At 41.2% G+C, this 18,502-nt stretch overlaps 1 protein-coding gene across 1 annotated transcript in view; it reads left to right on the top strand.

The window, feature by feature from the left end:
• LOC126470339 (transforming growth factor-beta receptor-associated protein 1-like) overlaps positions 1–18,502 on the top strand; it is a 176,046-nt gene that overhangs the window by 23,599 nt on the left and 133,945 nt on the right. Inside the window, exons 2-3 of the mRNA XM_050098127.1 lie at positions 8,548–8,600; positions 17,138–17,231. Coding sequence (XP_049954084.1) covers positions 8,548–8,600; positions 17,138–17,231 — 147 coding nt within the window. The remainder of the gene's footprint in view (positions 1–8,547; positions 8,601–17,137; positions 17,232–18,502) is intronic.

Here is an 18,502-nt window from a genome sequence, read left to right as displayed (position 1 = left end):
CTCTTCTCTTCCAGGACGACCTTTCAGGATCAAACCTTCACAAACTGCGATCGTCAAGTCGCACACCTCACGGAAGTCATTCTCACTGCTGCTGAATATTCCATCCCTCACCCTACTTCTTCTCCACGTCGCGTACCGGTCCCCTTGTGGACCGCAGCATGTAGAGACGCTTTAAGTGCTCGTCGACGTGCTTTACGCACCTTTAAACGCCACCCTACAGTGGCGAATTGTATCAGTTATAAACGATTACGTGCACAGTATCGTCGTATTATTAAAGAAAGCAAGAAAGCCAGCTGGGCTGCTTTCACAAGCACCTTCAACAGTTTTACTCCTTCTCCTGTTGTCTGGGGTAGCCTGCGCCAGCTATCTGGCACTAAGGTCCACTCACCAGTTTCTGGCTTGACGGTTGCGAATGACATCCTTGTGGCCCCTGAGGATGTCTCCAATGCCTTCGGCCGCTTTTTCGCAGAGGTTTCGAGCTCCGCTCATTACCACCCTGCCTTCCTCCCCCGCAAACAGGCAGAGGAGGCTAGGCCACCTAACTTCCGCTCCTTGAATCGTGAAAGTTATAATGCCCCATTCACCATGTGGGAACTCGAAAACGCACTTGGCCGGTCACGGTCCTCCGCTCCAGGGCCTGATTCTATTCATATTCAGATGCTGAAGAACCTTTCTCCTGCGGGTAAAGGTTTTCTTCTTCGTACTTATAATCGCATCTGGATTGAGGGACGTGTTCCCGCATGCTGGCGCGAGTCTATTGTTGTCCCGATCCCTAAGCCGGGGAAGGACAAGCACTTGCCTTCCAGTTATCGACCCATCTCGCTTACCAGCTGTGTCTGTAAAGTGATGGAGCGAATGGTTAACTCTCGTTTGGTTTGGCTGCTCGAGTCTGGACGCCTACTTACCAATGTACAATGTGGATTTTGTAGGCGCCGCTCTGCTGTTGACCATCTGGTTACCTTGTCGACCTTCATTGTGAATAACTTCTTGCGGAAGCACCCGACCGCGGCTGTGTTCTTTGATTTGGAGAAGGCTTACGACACCTGTTGGAGGGCGGGCATTCTCCGCACCATGCATACATGGGGCCTTCGCGGTCGCCTCCCTCTTTTTATTCGTTCCTTTTTAATGGATCGACAGTTCAGGGTACGTATGGGTTCTGTCCTGTCAGACACCTTTCGCCAGGAGAATGGGGTGCCACAGGGCTCAGTTTTGAGCGTCGCTCTCTTCGCCATAGCGATCAATCCAATAATGGATTGCCTCCCAGCTGATGTATCAGGCTCCCTTTTCGTGGATGATTTTACCATCTATTGTCCTCGCAGCGTACATGTTTCCTGGAGCGTTGTCTTCAGCATTCTCTTGACCGTCTTTACTCCTGGAGTGTCGCCAATGGCTTCCGTTTTTCTGCCGAGAAGACGGTCTGTATTAACTTCTGGCGCTACAAAGAGTTTCTCCCACCATCCTTACGACTCGGTCCCGTTGCTCTCCCATTCGTGGAGACAACAAAATTTTTAGGTTTTACATTTGACAGGAAACTTAGCTGGTCTCCACATGTGTCATATTTGGCTGCCCGTTGTACCCGTTCTCTAAATGTCCTCCGTGTTCTCAGTGGTATGTCGTGGGGAGCGGATCGAACCGTCCTACTTCGCCTATATCGGTCAATCGTCCGCTCCAAGCTGGATTATTGGAGCTTCGTATACTCCTCTGCACGGCCATCTATCTTACGCCGCCTCAACTCCATACAACATCGAGGTTTACGATTTACAATCGGAGTGTTTTATACTAGTCCCGTCGAGAGTCTTCATGCTGACGCTGGTGAATTGCCACTCACCTACCGGCACGATATACTGCTTTGTCGGTATGCCTGTTGGCTACTGGCAATGCCCGATCACCCGTCTTATCGATCCTTTTTTGACGACTCTCTCGACCGTCAATACGGGTTGTATGTCTCTGCCCTGCTACCCCCTGGAGTTCGCTTTCGTCGCCTCCTTCAACACCTTAATTTTTCACTCCCTGCAACCTTTCGAGTGGGCGAGAGCCACACGCCACCTTGGCTCCAGGCTCAGGTTCGCGTTCACCTTGACCTCAGCTCGCTCCCAAAGGAGGTTACCCCCGGTTCGGTCTACCACTCCCGTTTTGTCGAACTTCGTTCGAAGTTCATTAATATGACCTTCATTTATACAGATGGCTCTAAGACCAATGACGGGGTCGGGTGTTCTTTTATTGTCGGGGCACAAAGTTTCAAATACCGGCTCCATGGCCATTGTTCGGTCTTCACAGCTGAGCTCTTTGCCCTCTACCAGGCTGTTCTTTACATCTGCCGCCACCGACGTTCTGCTTATGTCATCTGCTCCGATTCCCTGAGCGCCATCCAGGGCCTCAGTGATCCGTACCCGGTTCACCCTTTCGTGCACCGGATCCAACGCTCTCTTCAGCAGCTGGTGGACGTCGGTTCTCCGGTTAGCTTTATGTGGGTTCCTGGCCATGTCGGTATCCCTGGGAACGAAGCTGCAGATGCCGCGGCCAAGGCTGCGGTCCTCCAGCCTCGGACAGCTTCTTGTTGTGTCCCTTCGTCAGATTGTAGCAGGGTCATTTGTCGGTGCATTTTATCACTGTGGCATGCCGATTGGGCTGCAGTTACAGACAACAAGCTTCGGGCCTTGAAACCTCTTTCCGCGGCTTGGACGTCCTCCTTACGCCCTTCTCGGCGGGAGGAGGTAGTTTTGGCCCGGTTACGAATTGGACACTGCCAGTTCAGCCATCGCCATCTGCTGACGGCTGTGCCGGCGCCATTCTGCCCATGTGGGCAATTGCTGACGGTCCACCACATTTTAACGTCCTGTCCGGATTTTAACACACTGCATCTTGATCTTGGCCTGCCATGTACTCTAGATGCCATTTTTGCGGATGACCCATGAGCAGCTGCTCGCGTTCTTCATTTTATCAACTTGACAACCCTCTCTAAGGACATTTGATTATGCTGTTTTTTTAATCTTGTGCCTGTCAGTCTGTCTTTTATCGTGTTTTCCGTTTCGTTGCTGTTTTAAACTTGTGACTCGCGGTGCATTCCTAACGTAGTCTGGGCGCTAATGACCGTTGAAGTTGTGCGCCACAAAAAAAAAAAAAAAAAAAAAAAAAAACCTGGAGCAAGTAGAATGAAAGCCTCATAATGCATTATGGACATTGAGGTCTCCCAGTAGGATGAATGGCCCAGGGAGTTGACCCAAAAGATCTGTGAGGGCCTTGGAATCTACAGCTTTCTGAGATGGTAAATACAAAGTGCATACAGTGATCCTTTGATCTACATGAACATCAGTGGCAACTGCTTGCATGTTAGTAACTGGATTTAGAGCAGATGAGTGGTATGTGTCATTGACAAACACAGCTACCCATCCCTTGGCCCCTTTCCCGCTTGTCATCCTTGCAGTGGAGGGTGTAGCCTAGTAATACAGGGCTGTCAGTTAGTTTAAAATGTGTTTCTTTTAAACACAAGCACAGGGGACATACCTTTGCTAGGAGTTTGGTCCTCCACACATCCTCCACACATGTCCAGAACCCATTGCTGTTCCACTGTAATATGGGAGCTATTTTATCAGTGAGATTTTTCTTCCGCCCCGTCTATCCATTGGTGTAGAGATCCTGCAGAGTATGGAGGCTTGGTCTGGGGGTTAGATGGTTATCCAAACAGACTTCATATTCCATTATATCTGAGACCAAATCATTAGAACCGTCAGAGGGAATGAGTTCTGTATGGTCTGACAGTTTATGACCTGTCTTCTTATTCTTCTTCTTCTTCTTCTTCTTTTTCTTCTTCTTCTGCCGATGCGTGCCATTTGGTTTCTTTGCCAGAGAAGACTTCATAGGAACTTCTGCAGCAGTATTAGTAACAATGCTGCCCTGCTTACTAGAGTCTACCTTTTGAGGTGCTGGAAGCTCTACTATGTTGGCATCTGTGGCCTAGTCTTACGTTCTGGGAGAGCTATGGACACCAGAATAACAGCACCTTTACAGCACTGACAAACACAGATGGCAGTGCCCACACTATCAACCTCTGTTTGTGGAGAGGCATTGGCTTTTGGAATAGGCTTTGTTAGAGGTGAAGCAAATGAAGTAGTGAAAGTGGGAGGCTGCATGGCCTTATAGGACTTTTTGACATCATATGTGACATGCTTTGCTGTTGCGAGCTCCTGTATCTTCCTTCCCTTGAGGTAGATGCTGCAGTCTCTGCTACAGAAAGATGATTCCAAAGAGAATGACACACTTTGGAGAAGAGCAAACAATGCTTTTGTGGGCAGCCTTATCACATTTACCATAAGTGGCTTTTCCCTTACAAGCTACAGAGGTGTGCCCATAGTGCTGGCATTCAAAACAGTAAATTGGGTTTGGAACAGAATGCTGCACATTTAAATGAAGGAAGCCGGTCTTGACACACCCGATAAGTATTGGGCTACTAAAGGTAAGATTGAAGGAATCTGCTTTAACCAGTTCGCCATCTACCCATTTCATTATATTTTACATATCAGTGACACTTTTGTGAGCACACTCATCTCTCAGTTCATTTGTGGCAATTTCAACAATATCTGTGCATGACAGAACACCTTCACTGTAGTTCAAGGTGTTGTGTAGCTCCATTTTGATAACATATTCCACAAGGCATTTAGCTTTCTGGAGGTTTGCCACTTGTTGGAAACTAGAAGTTTTAACCAACATTATCTCACTTCTCAATTGCTTAACAGAGTTTAAAGTGACCGAGCACCATCTCAACCCTTTTGAATGTAGAAAGGCGAAACTTTCTCAAAGCTGCCGTCTTTCCTTGTAATTATTGAAACAGAATTCCAACAGCATGTATTCTGTTGTTATACAGGGAAACACCATGTGTTATGAGGACTGGCTGCATGAGCCATCTTTTTAGGTTGGATATTGTTACCCACCAGCAATACACACATTCTGCTGGGAATTGAAAGGGATAAGTTCGAGGGTCCCATCTCAGTCCCATAAGCAGTTAGGGAAATAGGGGTAGTCCACTCAGAGCAGGCCCGATATGTCTGGTAGGAATTATACAATTGAGGTGTGGCATTTTACCCAGATGTTTCCCACTTACGACCATTCCACCTCTAGTTGAGTATCTCATCGACACGCAGCACACTTTGAGACTCAGGGTTTTATATATGTTTTGACCATACTTACAAACTAGATGGTTAAGCCAAGATCCCCATTCCATGTGACACACAAAATTTCACCATTGTGCCACATGGTGGTTGCTGAAGCAGGCTCAGAGCTTACAGGTACACAGGATTGGTGGTGCTCATCATTCTCTCCTAAGGAAACCAGGGTTTGCCAAACCCATACCTAGCAAATGAATGCTGTTGGGGTGCTCGCAATTTAGGACACCTTGGGGCCATGTGTGGCTTTATCACAAATAGCATGGATGCGGAAGGTGATTTAGTACAACCTTAATGTGTGGTGCACCAGTCTCTTGCCTTACGTAGTAGTTTTTACTCTTCAGTGATTTCATAATTGCTTAAATTTCTTCCTTTCCTATTTCTTGTATCTCTATCGTGTAATTGTCTGTAACTCCAGTTTCTAAAAGTCCTGCGTATTTGCATGCACAAATCAAATTTATACTTGGCGGTTCTGTAACTGGAATGTGCCTGTCCTACCTATTATAATACAGCTCCTGTTTCCTTTTGCATGGAATTAAACTGCATTTAGCTAACTGAACTGGCTACTTATTACTATATCGTTTATGACTGCAAAATTTGTCACGTAAATAGGCAGTCAAGTAAAATAATGAATGAATGGATGTATACATGTGTTACAATCATAGTAATGGAGCTGAATTATTGGGCACAAAATGGCTTGGGTGGAATAAGCAAATAGATTATGTGAACACAAAATTATATAAGAACTGTCAGTTGCTCCATGTTACGACATCCTACAATAAGGAGTAAACTGTTGGTAGTAGTTACTATGCATAATGTTAGGTTCACTTAAAGTGTGAAATTACATTTAGTGTTAGCTGCAGTCATACCCTGGCATTCTATCATGAAGAATCATCACATACACAAGAATCATCAGACATGTGAAGTGTATTGCACATACATGCCAAAATTAGATCACTGTTGGATGAGATAAAAGTCAAGAGTGTAAAAAATAGTTTATAAATGCATATCATAAGAATAATTTCTCTCCTACCTCAACATCAACTCCTCACCACCTCACTCTAGTCGGATTAATCTATTTACTAATTTACGCTGGTAAGAGTTCAATATACACTGCAGAACACAATCAAAGGGCCACTTTTTTTGAAACCCCACAACTGTCTCCCATTTTGACACCAAAGTTTGAAATTTGGCTCAAAGGTGCTTACAATCTTCCTCTGTAGTGGTGCAAGAGAATGACACTCTGCAACATCATCCTCAGGCTCAGCAATGCTCCATACACCAGGATGTCGACATATGCGAAATAAAAGGCCAGAGCTCAGAAGTTCACGTGAGGTGAAGGTGAGTTAATGATGTCACATTGGCACCCTACAATTCTGCCTAATGCCACCATGAACGTGTTGCACAGCGGAAAAGTCATCACACCCTCTCATGCCCACATTTCACTCCTTCCTGTGGTGCCTATGTGATGGAGCTCAGGACTGCAACATCGAAATCATGCAATTTTTTATGGGTGGTAGGGGAAAACATTTCAGACATACCTGTGCTCAGAATCCCCATGAAAATGCCTCAGGAAATGACGTAAAGGACATCAGTGAAACTACCCCTTCCCTAGGGGCATTCATTCCCACACATTTCGTGATCAAAAATGACAATTTGCAGTGTGGTTCTTGACAACTTTAGACACTGCTGAGACCCCAGATGATTCAACCTTTTATTAGGAATGTTGTGGGGCTGGTTTCCCATTGGATGTGATCTGACCCTATTGGAGTGTAGTGCAGCTGAGGGTGTTGCTGAACTGAGTGCTCTTAGAAAGACCTTTTGCCATTTTATTTACACACCCTGTAATCACACCACAGGAGGGCACAAAACAGGAGGGCTGAAAAAACATAAACACCATTTTCTGCTTTGGATCACACTCTAATTTAATCAAATGGTTCTGAATGGTCCCTGGCTATTCCACCCTGTATACCCAAGCAAAAATTGTAGTCCCACTCCAAAGGGGTCAGATTGCATTAAATGGATTTACAGCACCACAGTGTCCTTAGAAAGGGATTGAATCAATTGGAGGGGGGGGGGGGGGGGGGCATCAGCAGTGTTGAAAGTTGTCAAGAATATCAACCGCACTTTGAAATGTCATTTTTGATCACGAAATGTAGAAGAATCAATGCCTCAAGGAAAGGAGTGATTTCACTGATGCCATTTATTCCACTTCCTGAGGCCTTTTCATGAGAATTCTGAGTGGCAGTGTGTCTGAAGTGTTTTCCTCGACCAGCCATGAGAAAACTGTGTGATTTCAAGGGTGGACGTTGTGATTCTGACTTGCATCACAGAGGCATTGAAAAATGGGATGAAGTGTGTGTAAGAGGCGGTGTGATGATATTCCTATAGTGTGATGTTTGCAGTGGGTTTGGGTGTTCAACAGTGGTGAGATTTGGAGCCAATGTGACATCATTAATCCACCTTACACTTCACATGAACTTCTGAGCTCTTGCCCCTTTTTGTGTGTGTCAGTACCTTGCTGTCTTAAGCATCGCTGATACCGAGCGTGACATCAGAGCTGCCACATATTTGTACCATTACAGAGGAAGATTGTAGGCACATTTGAGCCAAATTTCAAACTTCTGCTTCACAGTGGGGGAGAATTATGGGATTTTGAAAAAGTAATCCTTTAATTGTGTTGTACAGTGTAGTGTACGGACCTGTCTTTATCAGAAATTGATGCATTGATAGCGAGTTGTGTGTGGCAGTGGAAAGTGAACCTGTGTTGGGACACATTGTCCAATGCCATGAATTGTGGAAGGACCTAAAAAGTCTACAGATACAATCATTCTAATTCCAAAATTTCTAGCAAATTAGTCATGAATATCTGACTTTTCACCTGACACTTTACCATTGGTGTACTCTAAGAACTGCTGAAAAATCACAAATGTTCAAATAATTTTGACAATTTAATGTTAAGAGAAGATGACAAGTACATTGTCACTTCCCTCATATGTATGTTCTAAGCCTGAGACATGGACAATGAAGTACGTAATTGTTTGGTACATAGTTTCTTTTAATTTTTTAATAACTTTTGATGCAAATGTGAAACTTCATTTTATGGTGTATGGTTCATGATTTAAATGTTATGGATTTCTCTAATTATACTATTTAATTTAAAAGGTCCATAAGTGTGCTTGTAAAAGCATTTCATCACATATTGTGAAATGGATTACAAGAGATATTTTCATTTATTGCAAATTTGTACTGAGTCGGAAATATTCTTGTTGCCAAAATATTTGCATAAACATGTGGGGCAGTTGTTTATTGGTTTTATTTGTGAACTTTGTCATGCAAATGCTCCTATTGGACTTTTGAGATAATTATTGATCTCTTTATTTTGCAGATTGAATCCATAGAATGCTGTGGCAAAGATCTTTACTTGGGCACGACTGATAGGTAAGCAATAGATTTTCCACATTTCAAACCTAGATTCTTCTTGTAACCTCTGCGCCAGTGTGAACAATCCATTACTAGTCCTCAGGTGTTTGAATTTAATGTATCTTAATAATTAATTACATTATGTGATATGTATATTATGTGTAAAATTTTCAGCTGCACAGGACTCATTCTACCTGTTAATGTAGTGAAGTGGTGGTGAGAAGTATTTGTGGTTGTAACAGGCAGAATACAGTACTGATTGAATGTCAGTCTCTGTTTTCCCTACCACTCTCTCCTCAGTGATCCAAAGTACAGAATTCTGGTCTGTGATATTGTGGTTTTTAGATGATTTCTTACATTGGCTTCAAAAACATGGTACCATATCTTCATTTCTCCAAGATTTGTATATTTCAAAATAATTGCATAAAGGAATTTTAAAAACTGCCAGAGTTAAACTGAGTGTTTTTATGTCTTACAGTAATAAAATTAGTGTGGAAGATCGCAGTTGGCTGGAATGCTCATGTATTATGGGCAAGTCTCCTCTCCTCCATCATGTTTACCATGTGCTTATTCTCAAACAGTCTTAATAACCCATTTTGTTAGTTTAAACTATTAGAACAACTTTTTTGTGAACTTCATACAATGTCAACCATGATAATTGATTGTTTAACCTACATTTAAGAAAATGCAACATAATTTGAGCAAATAGGAAGAAGGTAGCATATAATTTAATTAAAGCATTATGATAAAACATTTAGCCAGTTACATTAATAAAACACCTTGGCATAACACAGCCATGAAAAGGTCAGTCACCATTTTGAAACTTAAAGAGATTGAAAGACAGCTGTCAGCCAACAGTGATCATTCAGATGTATGAAACTGACAGCTTACAATGCACTATCTTCCAATATTGTTAATTTCTGATTTGCGTCAAGTCATATAGACTGTAGTAGCTCAAAGAAGACTTTTGTATTCTGTGAAAAGCCATTTTTGAAATTCTGAGAATCTGCCTTCACTGAAGATTCTAATAGTCTGTTATTTCAACATGAATACATATTGTACATGGATCAAAATGACAATGAGAGGAATTAAGACACACACCCAAGTATACAAGCTTTAGAGGAGAGAGAGGTATTCACCACTCTGTTACATTTGATAATCTACACGTGTTCGTTAGATCGTACCAAATGGAAAGCATCCCAATTCAAGTCCCAACATCAGCTTCAGCATTTACTGCTTCCCGCTGGCTCCACCAACTGTGCATCACTTGCCTAGCACATGTACCTCCCACCCCTCCACCCTGGATTCCTGGCTGGGAAACTGGCTGCCTCCATCGGAGCCACAAGCCACCCATCCCCAAACCCTTTCCCTGCCTCCCACCTGTCTCGTCCTCTGTCCACCCCATTGCATTTTTAAAAAAGCAAGAGGGACATTAGTAGAAGAAGGAAGGCAAAAGATGATTAAATATGCAAATGACAGAGCAATGTTCACATAATCAGAGGAATGACTGCAATGTGTGATAGAGAGGACATTAAAAATGAGAAAAGACACTGGAATAAATGTAAGTACAGGAAAAACCAAAATGATGAGAATTAGCAAATATGAAGGTACCATCAAAGTATCATTCAAAGGAAAATCCTTGGAACAAGTGAAACTTTGAAGTATTTAGGAAATTTGGTGATGGAAAGTGTAAGCTGCGTGGTGGAAATGAACAGACCATCTATGGGCAGAAAGCTTTTGAAAAAGATGAAAGCTTTATTGACAGCAAAAAAGATTCACATTGAACTATGAGACAGATTTGCAGAGTATTTTATTTGGAATGTGGTCAATCACAAACAGTTGAAAAGAAGAAGAAAAATGCTTTGATAACTCTGAACTGCATTTCTGGAGAAAAATACACACAGTGAAATAAGACAAGATTGGATGAGGAATGAAATACTTGAAAAGGGGGAAAGATAAGACAACGAGTGGAAATGATACGAAAGTGAAAGTACGTTGCCTCGGACATACAGTGTGAACAAATTGCCTGCAGTGAAGAGTCATCAAAAGTAAGAGGAGAGGAAGGAGGAGGCTGGACACCATCAAAAAGGAGTGGAACAGAGGACTGGAGAAGCAGAAGCTCATAGGAATGACTTTGTTAATACTTATTCAAATAAAAATTCTTCCAATGCTGTTCGTGTGTCATATCAAATTAACAATTTCCAAATGGGGCAAAGGGCTTTAGACACTCCACTGTGAGCTTTAACTCAAAAGCATATATATTTAACAGTAACAGAACACTATGTCTCTTAGAAAGTGTTCTTGATTATGGAATGAAACTTCATTCAGCAGCAGAATGTGTGCTGATTTTAAAATTTGTGGCTGATTAAAACTGTGTGTCAGACTGGGCTGGAACTGGAGACAGGTGCTCTACCAACTGAGCTATCAAGGAATGATCCACAACCCACCCCACAGCACTACTTCTACCAGTACCTTGTCTCCTACCACCCAAACTTCTCAGATGCAGGATAGTTACTATGAGGTTTGGAAGGTAGGAGACGAGATACTGGTGGAAGTAGCACTGTGAGGGAGGGTCGTGAGTTGTGCTTATCTGTGAAAGGCAGTGGTCTCAGGTTTGAGACCTGGTCTGTCACCCAGTTTTAATCTGCCAAGAAGTTTCAAGTGTTCTGGATCTCATGACCAATGTATGAGCACAGGAAGTTGGAGTTCCTGTACATCACGTTGTTGTTGTTGTGGTCTTCAGTCCTGAGACTGGTTTGATGCAGCTCTCCATACTACTCTATCCTGTGCAAGCTTTTTCATCTCCCAGTACCTACTGCAACCTACATCCTTCTGAATCTGCTTAGTGTATTCATCTCTTGGTCTCCCTCTACGATTTTTACCCTCCACGCTGCCCTCCAATACTAAATTGGCGATCCCTTGATGCCTCAGAACATGTCCTACCAACCGATCCCTTCTTCTGGTCAAGTTGTGCCACAAACTTCTCTTCTCCCCAATCCTATTCAATACTTCCTCATTAGTTATGTGATCTACCCATCTAATCTTCAGCATTTTTCTGTAGCACCACATTTCGAAAGCTTCTATTCTCTTCTTGTCCAAACTATTTATCGTTCATGTTTCACTTCCATACGTGGCTACACTCCATACGAATACTTTCAGAAATGACTTCCTGACACTTAAATCAATACTGGATGTTAACAAATTTCTCTTCTTCAGAAACGCTTTTCTTGCCATTGCCAGCCTACATTTTATATCCTCTCTACTTCGACCATCATCAGTTATTTTGCTCCCCAAATAGCAAAACTCCTTTACTACTTTAAGTGCCTCATTTCCTAATCTAATTCCCTCAGCATCACCCGACTTAATTAGACTACATTCCATTATCCTTGTTTTGCTTTTGTTGATGTTCATCTTATATCCTCCTTTCAAGACACTGCCCATTCCATTCAACTGCTCTTCCAAGTCCTTTGCTGTCTCTGACAGAATTGCAATGTCATCGGCGAACCTCAAAGTTTTTATTTCTTCTCCATGAATTTTAATACCTACTCCGAATTTTTCTTTTGTTTCCTTTACTGCTTGCTCAATATACAGATTGAACAACATCGGGGAGAGGCTACAACCCTGTCTTACTCCCTTCCCAACCACTGCTTCCCTTTCATGTCCCTCGACTCTTATAACTGCCATCTGGTTTCTGTACAAATTGTAAATAGCCTGTATTTTACCCCTGCCACCTTTAGAATTTGAAAGAGAGTATTCCAGTCAACATTGTCAAAAGCTTTCTCTAAGTCTACAAATGCTAGAAACGTAGGTTTGCCTTTCCTTAATCTTTCTTCTAAGATAAGTCGTAAGGTTAGTATTGCCTCACGTGTTCCAGTGTTTCTACGGAATCCAAACTGATCTTCCCCGAGGTTGGCTTCTACTAGTTTTTCCATTCGTCTGTAAAGAATTCGCATTAGTATTTTGCAGCTGTGACTTATTAAGCTGATAGTTCGGTAATTTTCACATCTGTCAACACCTGCTTTCTTTGGGATTGGAATTATTATATTCTTCTTGAAGTCTGAGGGTATTTCGCCTGTTTCATACATCTTGTTCACCAGATGGTAGAGTTTTGTCAGGACTGGCTCTCCCACGGCCGTCAGTAGTTCCAATGGAATGTTGTCTACTCCGGGGACCTTGTTTCGACTCAGGTCTTTCAGTGCTCTGTCAAACTCTTCACGCAGTATCATATCTCCCATTTCATCTTCATCTACATCCACTTCCATTTCCATAATATTGTCCTCAAGTACATCGCCCTTGTATAGACCCTCTATATACTCCTTCCACCTTTCTGCTTTCCCTTCTTTGCTTAGAACTGGGTTTCCATCTGAGCTCTTGATATTCATACAAGTCGTTCTCTTATCTCCAAAGGTCTATTTAATTTTCCTGTAGGCGGTATCTATCTTACCCCTAGTGAGATAGGCCTCTACATCCTTACATTTGTCCTCTAGCCATCCCTGCTTAGCCATTTTGCACTTCCTGTCGATCTCATTTTTGAGACGTTTGTATTCCTTTTTGCCTGTTTCACTTACTGCATTTTTATATTTTCTCCTTTCCTCAATTAAATTCAATATTTCTTCTGTTACCCAAGGATTTCTACTAGCCCTCGTCTTTTTACCTACTTGATCCTCTGCTGCCTTCACTACTTCATCCCTCAAAGCTACCCATTCTTCTTCTACTGTATTTATTTCCCCCATTCCTGTCAATTGCTCCCTTATGCTCTCCCTGAATCTCTGTACAACCTCTGGTTCTTTTAGTTTATCCAGGTCCCATCTCCTTAAATTCCCACCTTTTTGCAGTTTCTTCAGTTTTAATCTACAGGTCATGACCAATAGATTGTGGTCAGAGTCCACATCTGCCCCTGGAAATGTCTTACAATTTAAAACCTGGTTCCTAAATCTCTGTCTTACCATTATATAATCTATCTGATACCTTTTACTATCTCCAGGGTTCTTCCATGTATACAACCTTCTTTCATGATTCTTAAACCAAGTGTCAGTTATGATTATGTTGTGCTCTGTGCAAAATTCGACCAGGCGGCTTCCTCTTTCATTTCTGTCCCCCAATCCATATTCACCTACTATGTTTCCTTCTCTCCCTTTTCCTACACTCGAATTCCAGTCACCCATGACTATTAAATTTTCGTCTCCCTTCACAATCTGAATAATTTCTTTTATCTGTACATCACACACAGTGGCAAATGTAGGTTGTGTGACTTGTGGTGCTCTTTTTACTTTATTCACTTTTCTTTTTTCTCAAAATCCTGGCCACCAAAATCTCAAATAAGAGCTGGGAGAATGTATGACATTTTTCGTTGACTGATATCATCCAGGGTGATGGACCTGTTGTAACATGCAGCATTTGTAATGTCTCTGTCACAATTAATGCTAAGTGTCAAAGGCCTTTAGACAGCACATGGCAATCACTAAGGGTGCCAAGAATAAGAAACTACAATGCGGCAATGTGTGACAGTAGTTGATTGGTGAGACACAGGCATCTTAATGTTCAATAAGTAGAAATAATTCTTTTGACACAGTGGTGGCATTCCTACTATGTGGTATTTCCCTTCCAAGCTCGGCAATCTCATTATGAAATTGTATTTGGGGAGGTATGTCAGAAAGTCTGTTCCCTGTGAGATTACTTTAAGAAAAGTGTATCTTCAACCTTTATATGTAAAAAAGTGTCACAAAACATCTGATGATCTGGTGTATTTTATTCTAGTTGAAACCACTTGCAAGCAGAATAGATATGTAATGAATATTTTAGTGGGACCCCTGAATGGAGAAAAAGTCAAACCCATGTGTCTGTTAATTTGCTTTCATATAAAAACAGACAATACTACCTTATGAATGGTTCGTGTTGTGGCCTGGTGGAATAAAATATGATTGAGTATGATTAGTGCTTACATATCATCCTTCTTACCAATTGCTTGCGTTTTCAGTCTAAAGTCTGTGTTCTGTAAGTTAAAACACCTGACCTAATTGTCAAGTTTGCAAGATGTTAAAAGAAGATGACTCATTTGTGAACAAATTTGTATCTTTCATTGAGAAAATCATTATAAAGGAACCTACCAGAATACAAAAGTACATATGAATTAAAACACTTCCCTTAGCATCTTCCTATATCACATAAGCTTGGGGAAACTTAATTGGAATCAGTATTGTAGATCTGTAATATTTTTCAGGCTATATGCAGATTTTTAGATGCTTTGTCAGATGATTCTTCAGCTGTAAGATAGATGATAGAACTAGTAGGAGTAAAAGAACTGCATGATGATTGTCATACACTAACACTCCTTCGTGACTTCAGCCATGAGAACAATGGAGGAGAATTTTGAGAAAGAATCCCAGTGAATCTTAGTGACAGTAATGAAGGATGTGCGTAAAGGTGTTGATAAACAGCAAATCTTAGGCAAAAATTGTGAAGGGGAAGATGTAGCAATTAACAAGAATAGTGCTTGCTGTTTAAAAACAAAATCCACATATATTGTGTCTGTTGATGTAAGACATACCTTTTCTATTTACAAATTGTTGAAGTGTCCAATTTTGTTTGTTTCAATAGTTTTTTGAGTGACTGATAGAAGTAAGTCAGTGTGTTCAGTGATGTGTTTCAACAGATTTTTCAATGCTTGAGTGAACTGTTTCAGGAGTTTTGTCATTCAGTTACTTGAAAAAAGTGGTATCTGAGAAGGGAGTAAGACAGGGCTGCTAATGTTATCCAATTTGTGTATTGAGTAAGCTGTAAAGGAAACTAAGGAATTTGAATAGGCCTTTAAAGTTCAGGGAGAAAAAATAAAAACATAGAGGTATGTTAATGACATGGTAATTCTGTCAGAGATGGCAAAGGACTTGGAAGAACGGTTGAACAGAATGGATAGTGTCTTGAAAAAGATGATAAGCTGCATATTAATTACAGTAACTTAAGAGTAATGGAATGTAGTCAAATTAGATCAGGTGGTGCTTAGGCAATTAGGTTAGGAAATTAGATACTAAAAGTAGACAAGTTTTGTTATTTTGGCAGCAAATAAGTGACCAAAGCCAAAGTAGAGAGGATATGAAATGCAGACTGGCAATAGTAAGAAATCTGTTTCTGAAAAAGAGAAATTTATTTATGTTCAATTTAAATTTGAGTGATTCTTTCCTGAAGATATTTGCCTGGAATGTATCATTGTACATAAGTGACATATGGATGATAAACAGTTCAAACAGTAAGAGCTCTTGAAATGTGGTGCTACAGAAGAATGCTGAAGTTTAAATATGTTGTTGTTGTTGTTGTTTTTGTTGTTGTGGTCTTCAATCCAGAGACTGTTTTGATGCAGCTCTCCATGCTACTCTATCCTCTGCAAGCTTCTTCATCTCCAAGTACCTATTGCAACCTACTTCCTTTTGAATCTGCTTAGTGTATTCATCTCTTGATCTCCCTCTATAGTTTTTACCTTCCACGCTGCCCTCCAATACTAAATTGGTGATTCCTTGATGCCTCAGAACATGTCCCACCAACCGATCCCTTCTTCTAGTCAAGTTGTGCCACAAACTTCTCTTCTCCCCAATCCTATTCAATACCTCCTCTATGTGATCTACCTTCTAATTTTCAACATTCTTCTGTAGCACCACATTTTGAAAGCTTATATTCTCTTCTTGCCCAAACTATTTATCATCCATGTTTCACTTCCATACATGGCTACACTCCATACAAATACTTTCAGAAACAAGTTTCTGACACTTAAATCTATACTTGATGTTAACAAATTTCTCTTCTTCAGAAACGCTTTCCTTGCCATTGCCAGTCTACATTTTATATCCTCCCTACCTCGACCATCATCAGTTATTTTGCTCCCAAAATAGCAAAATTCCTTTACTACTTTAAGTGTCTCATTTCCTACTCTAATTCCCTCAGCATCACCCGACTTAATTTGACTACATTCCATTATCCTAGTTTTGCTTTTGTTGATGTTCATCTTATATCCTCCTCATCATAACAGTATCATAAGTTCATAAAAAAAAAGTCATGATGATGTCCAGAGTTCATTCACAGTAGATTAGCACTCACATGGTTTCACAATGCCACTGAAATTAGTATTGCTTTTCTCATTCATCCCAGTTGCCATAAAATATTAAATGTTGTCCCATTTCATACGAAACTAATATAAATCAACAATTATTAATGTTCACACCTAATTTCCTTCCTCCAATCTGTGATTATGCACATCACACTCTCCTGCAACTTATTCTGCGGCTTCCCTCAGACCAATACCAAAGTGCCAAATCAATAGGTGTCCACCCACTCCTATGCTCAGATGATGAGGCATTGCTGCGCAACCTGTGGGCTTAAGAACTGTATCAATATTTTTAATCTCACAAGTTGTGTGTGTGAAAACATTTTACAGCTGTTTACCCTAATGAATTACATCAATATAAATTGTTCGACTAATTTTTCTAATGAGCTTTGATTCTTGCTTTGTTTTCATTGTTATGTTGAGTGATTGTTATTGAAATTTTCCCATTTAACTCCTTTTGCAGTTGCATCATAAGTTATGTTTTGGAAGAAAAATACCAGGAAAATGGTAACATTGTGTACAACTGCAGGAAGGTGAAACATAGGAATCTTGAACAGGTTTGTATCAGCAACATTTTTAGCACTTTCTGTTGATTAATTACTATTTATTTGCAAGCTTTACTATCAGTAGAGGAGTATTAATGTACTGTGATAAACTTTCCAAAACTTTCAGCTGTTTTGTGGCACAAAATATGGACCGTATTGTAGTATCAATTCTTAGGCCCATACTGTGACAGGTGCTTGAGAAATATGGAGACTACTTAAGCTTTGTGTGTGTGTGTGTGTGTGTGTGTGTGTGTGTGTGTGTGTGTGTGTGTGTGTGTAAGTGTAGCAAGAAATATGTTCAGTTTAAATGAGTAGAGACAGGTGGAAAGTAAAATGTTTTCTGTTCAAGAGAAGGCACAGTATTCATCTTGGGACTGGCCAGAATGAAATTCACAAATAATGTTTTTGGACTGATCATTATCTCATCATTCAGAACAGTTTTCTACACCGGAAACAGCAATTTCGGGGGGGGGGGGGGGGGTGTTCAACCACAATGGTGACAACGTGTAAACCAGTGGTACCCATGATGATACTGTTGTGGAAAAGTAGGTTGTATAAGAAGATGTAAAACTCTATGCTGCTATAAACCCTAACATTGTGGATATGGAACTTACAGAGGAGTGGATGGGGAAAGGGGTGGGCGGGGGGGGGGGGGGGGTGAGGGAGGAAATGGAGATGTCAGTGCAAACAACATGAGATGGACTGAAATTGGTAAATTTGATTACAGTACATGGGCACATAATTTTGATTTTTATCTGTAAATGATGTCAGTATACCATTCATCAAGATATCTTTGTACTGAAACAGTAGGAATATCCTCTAGGACAAACACACTGTCCGTTAGTACAGCAGAACGTGTACTGTTTGTTTGATGATCTGACAATGTAATGACTCAAATGTACAGACTATATAAAACTACGAACCTGGAGATGGCAGCTCATCATGCAAATCTGAGTATAACGGAGGACAGTTGTGCACACTTTTGAAGACATGTGAGTGAGTACAGACAATTGCAACATCAGTGATTCATGAGTCAGATAGTGTTTAGCAAAAGGCAATGCAGTTCCTGAAAGGAACTCTGTTGAAAATATTAAAATAGACCGTGTTGTCACTTTGTGTAGTTCCAATCGCATCTCCCAGCTATGGCAACATGTAAAGCAAACTGGACAAAATATTAATCTCCCCCCCCCTCACACACACACACACACACACACACACACACACACACACACACACACACACACACACATCACTTTGAAAGGGTCATGTTGGAGCACTGTAGG

This window comes from Schistocerca serialis, chromosome 3, assembly GCF_023864345.2.
Source record: "Schistocerca serialis cubense isolate TAMUIC-IGC-003099 chromosome 3, iqSchSeri2.2, whole genome shotgun sequence".
In the NCBI taxonomy this organism is placed as follows: Eukaryota; Metazoa; Arthropoda; class Insecta; order Orthoptera; family Acrididae; genus Schistocerca; species Schistocerca serialis.
Note: the sequence above shows the minus strand (reverse complement) of the source record. Positions and strands in the feature narration are given on the sequence as shown.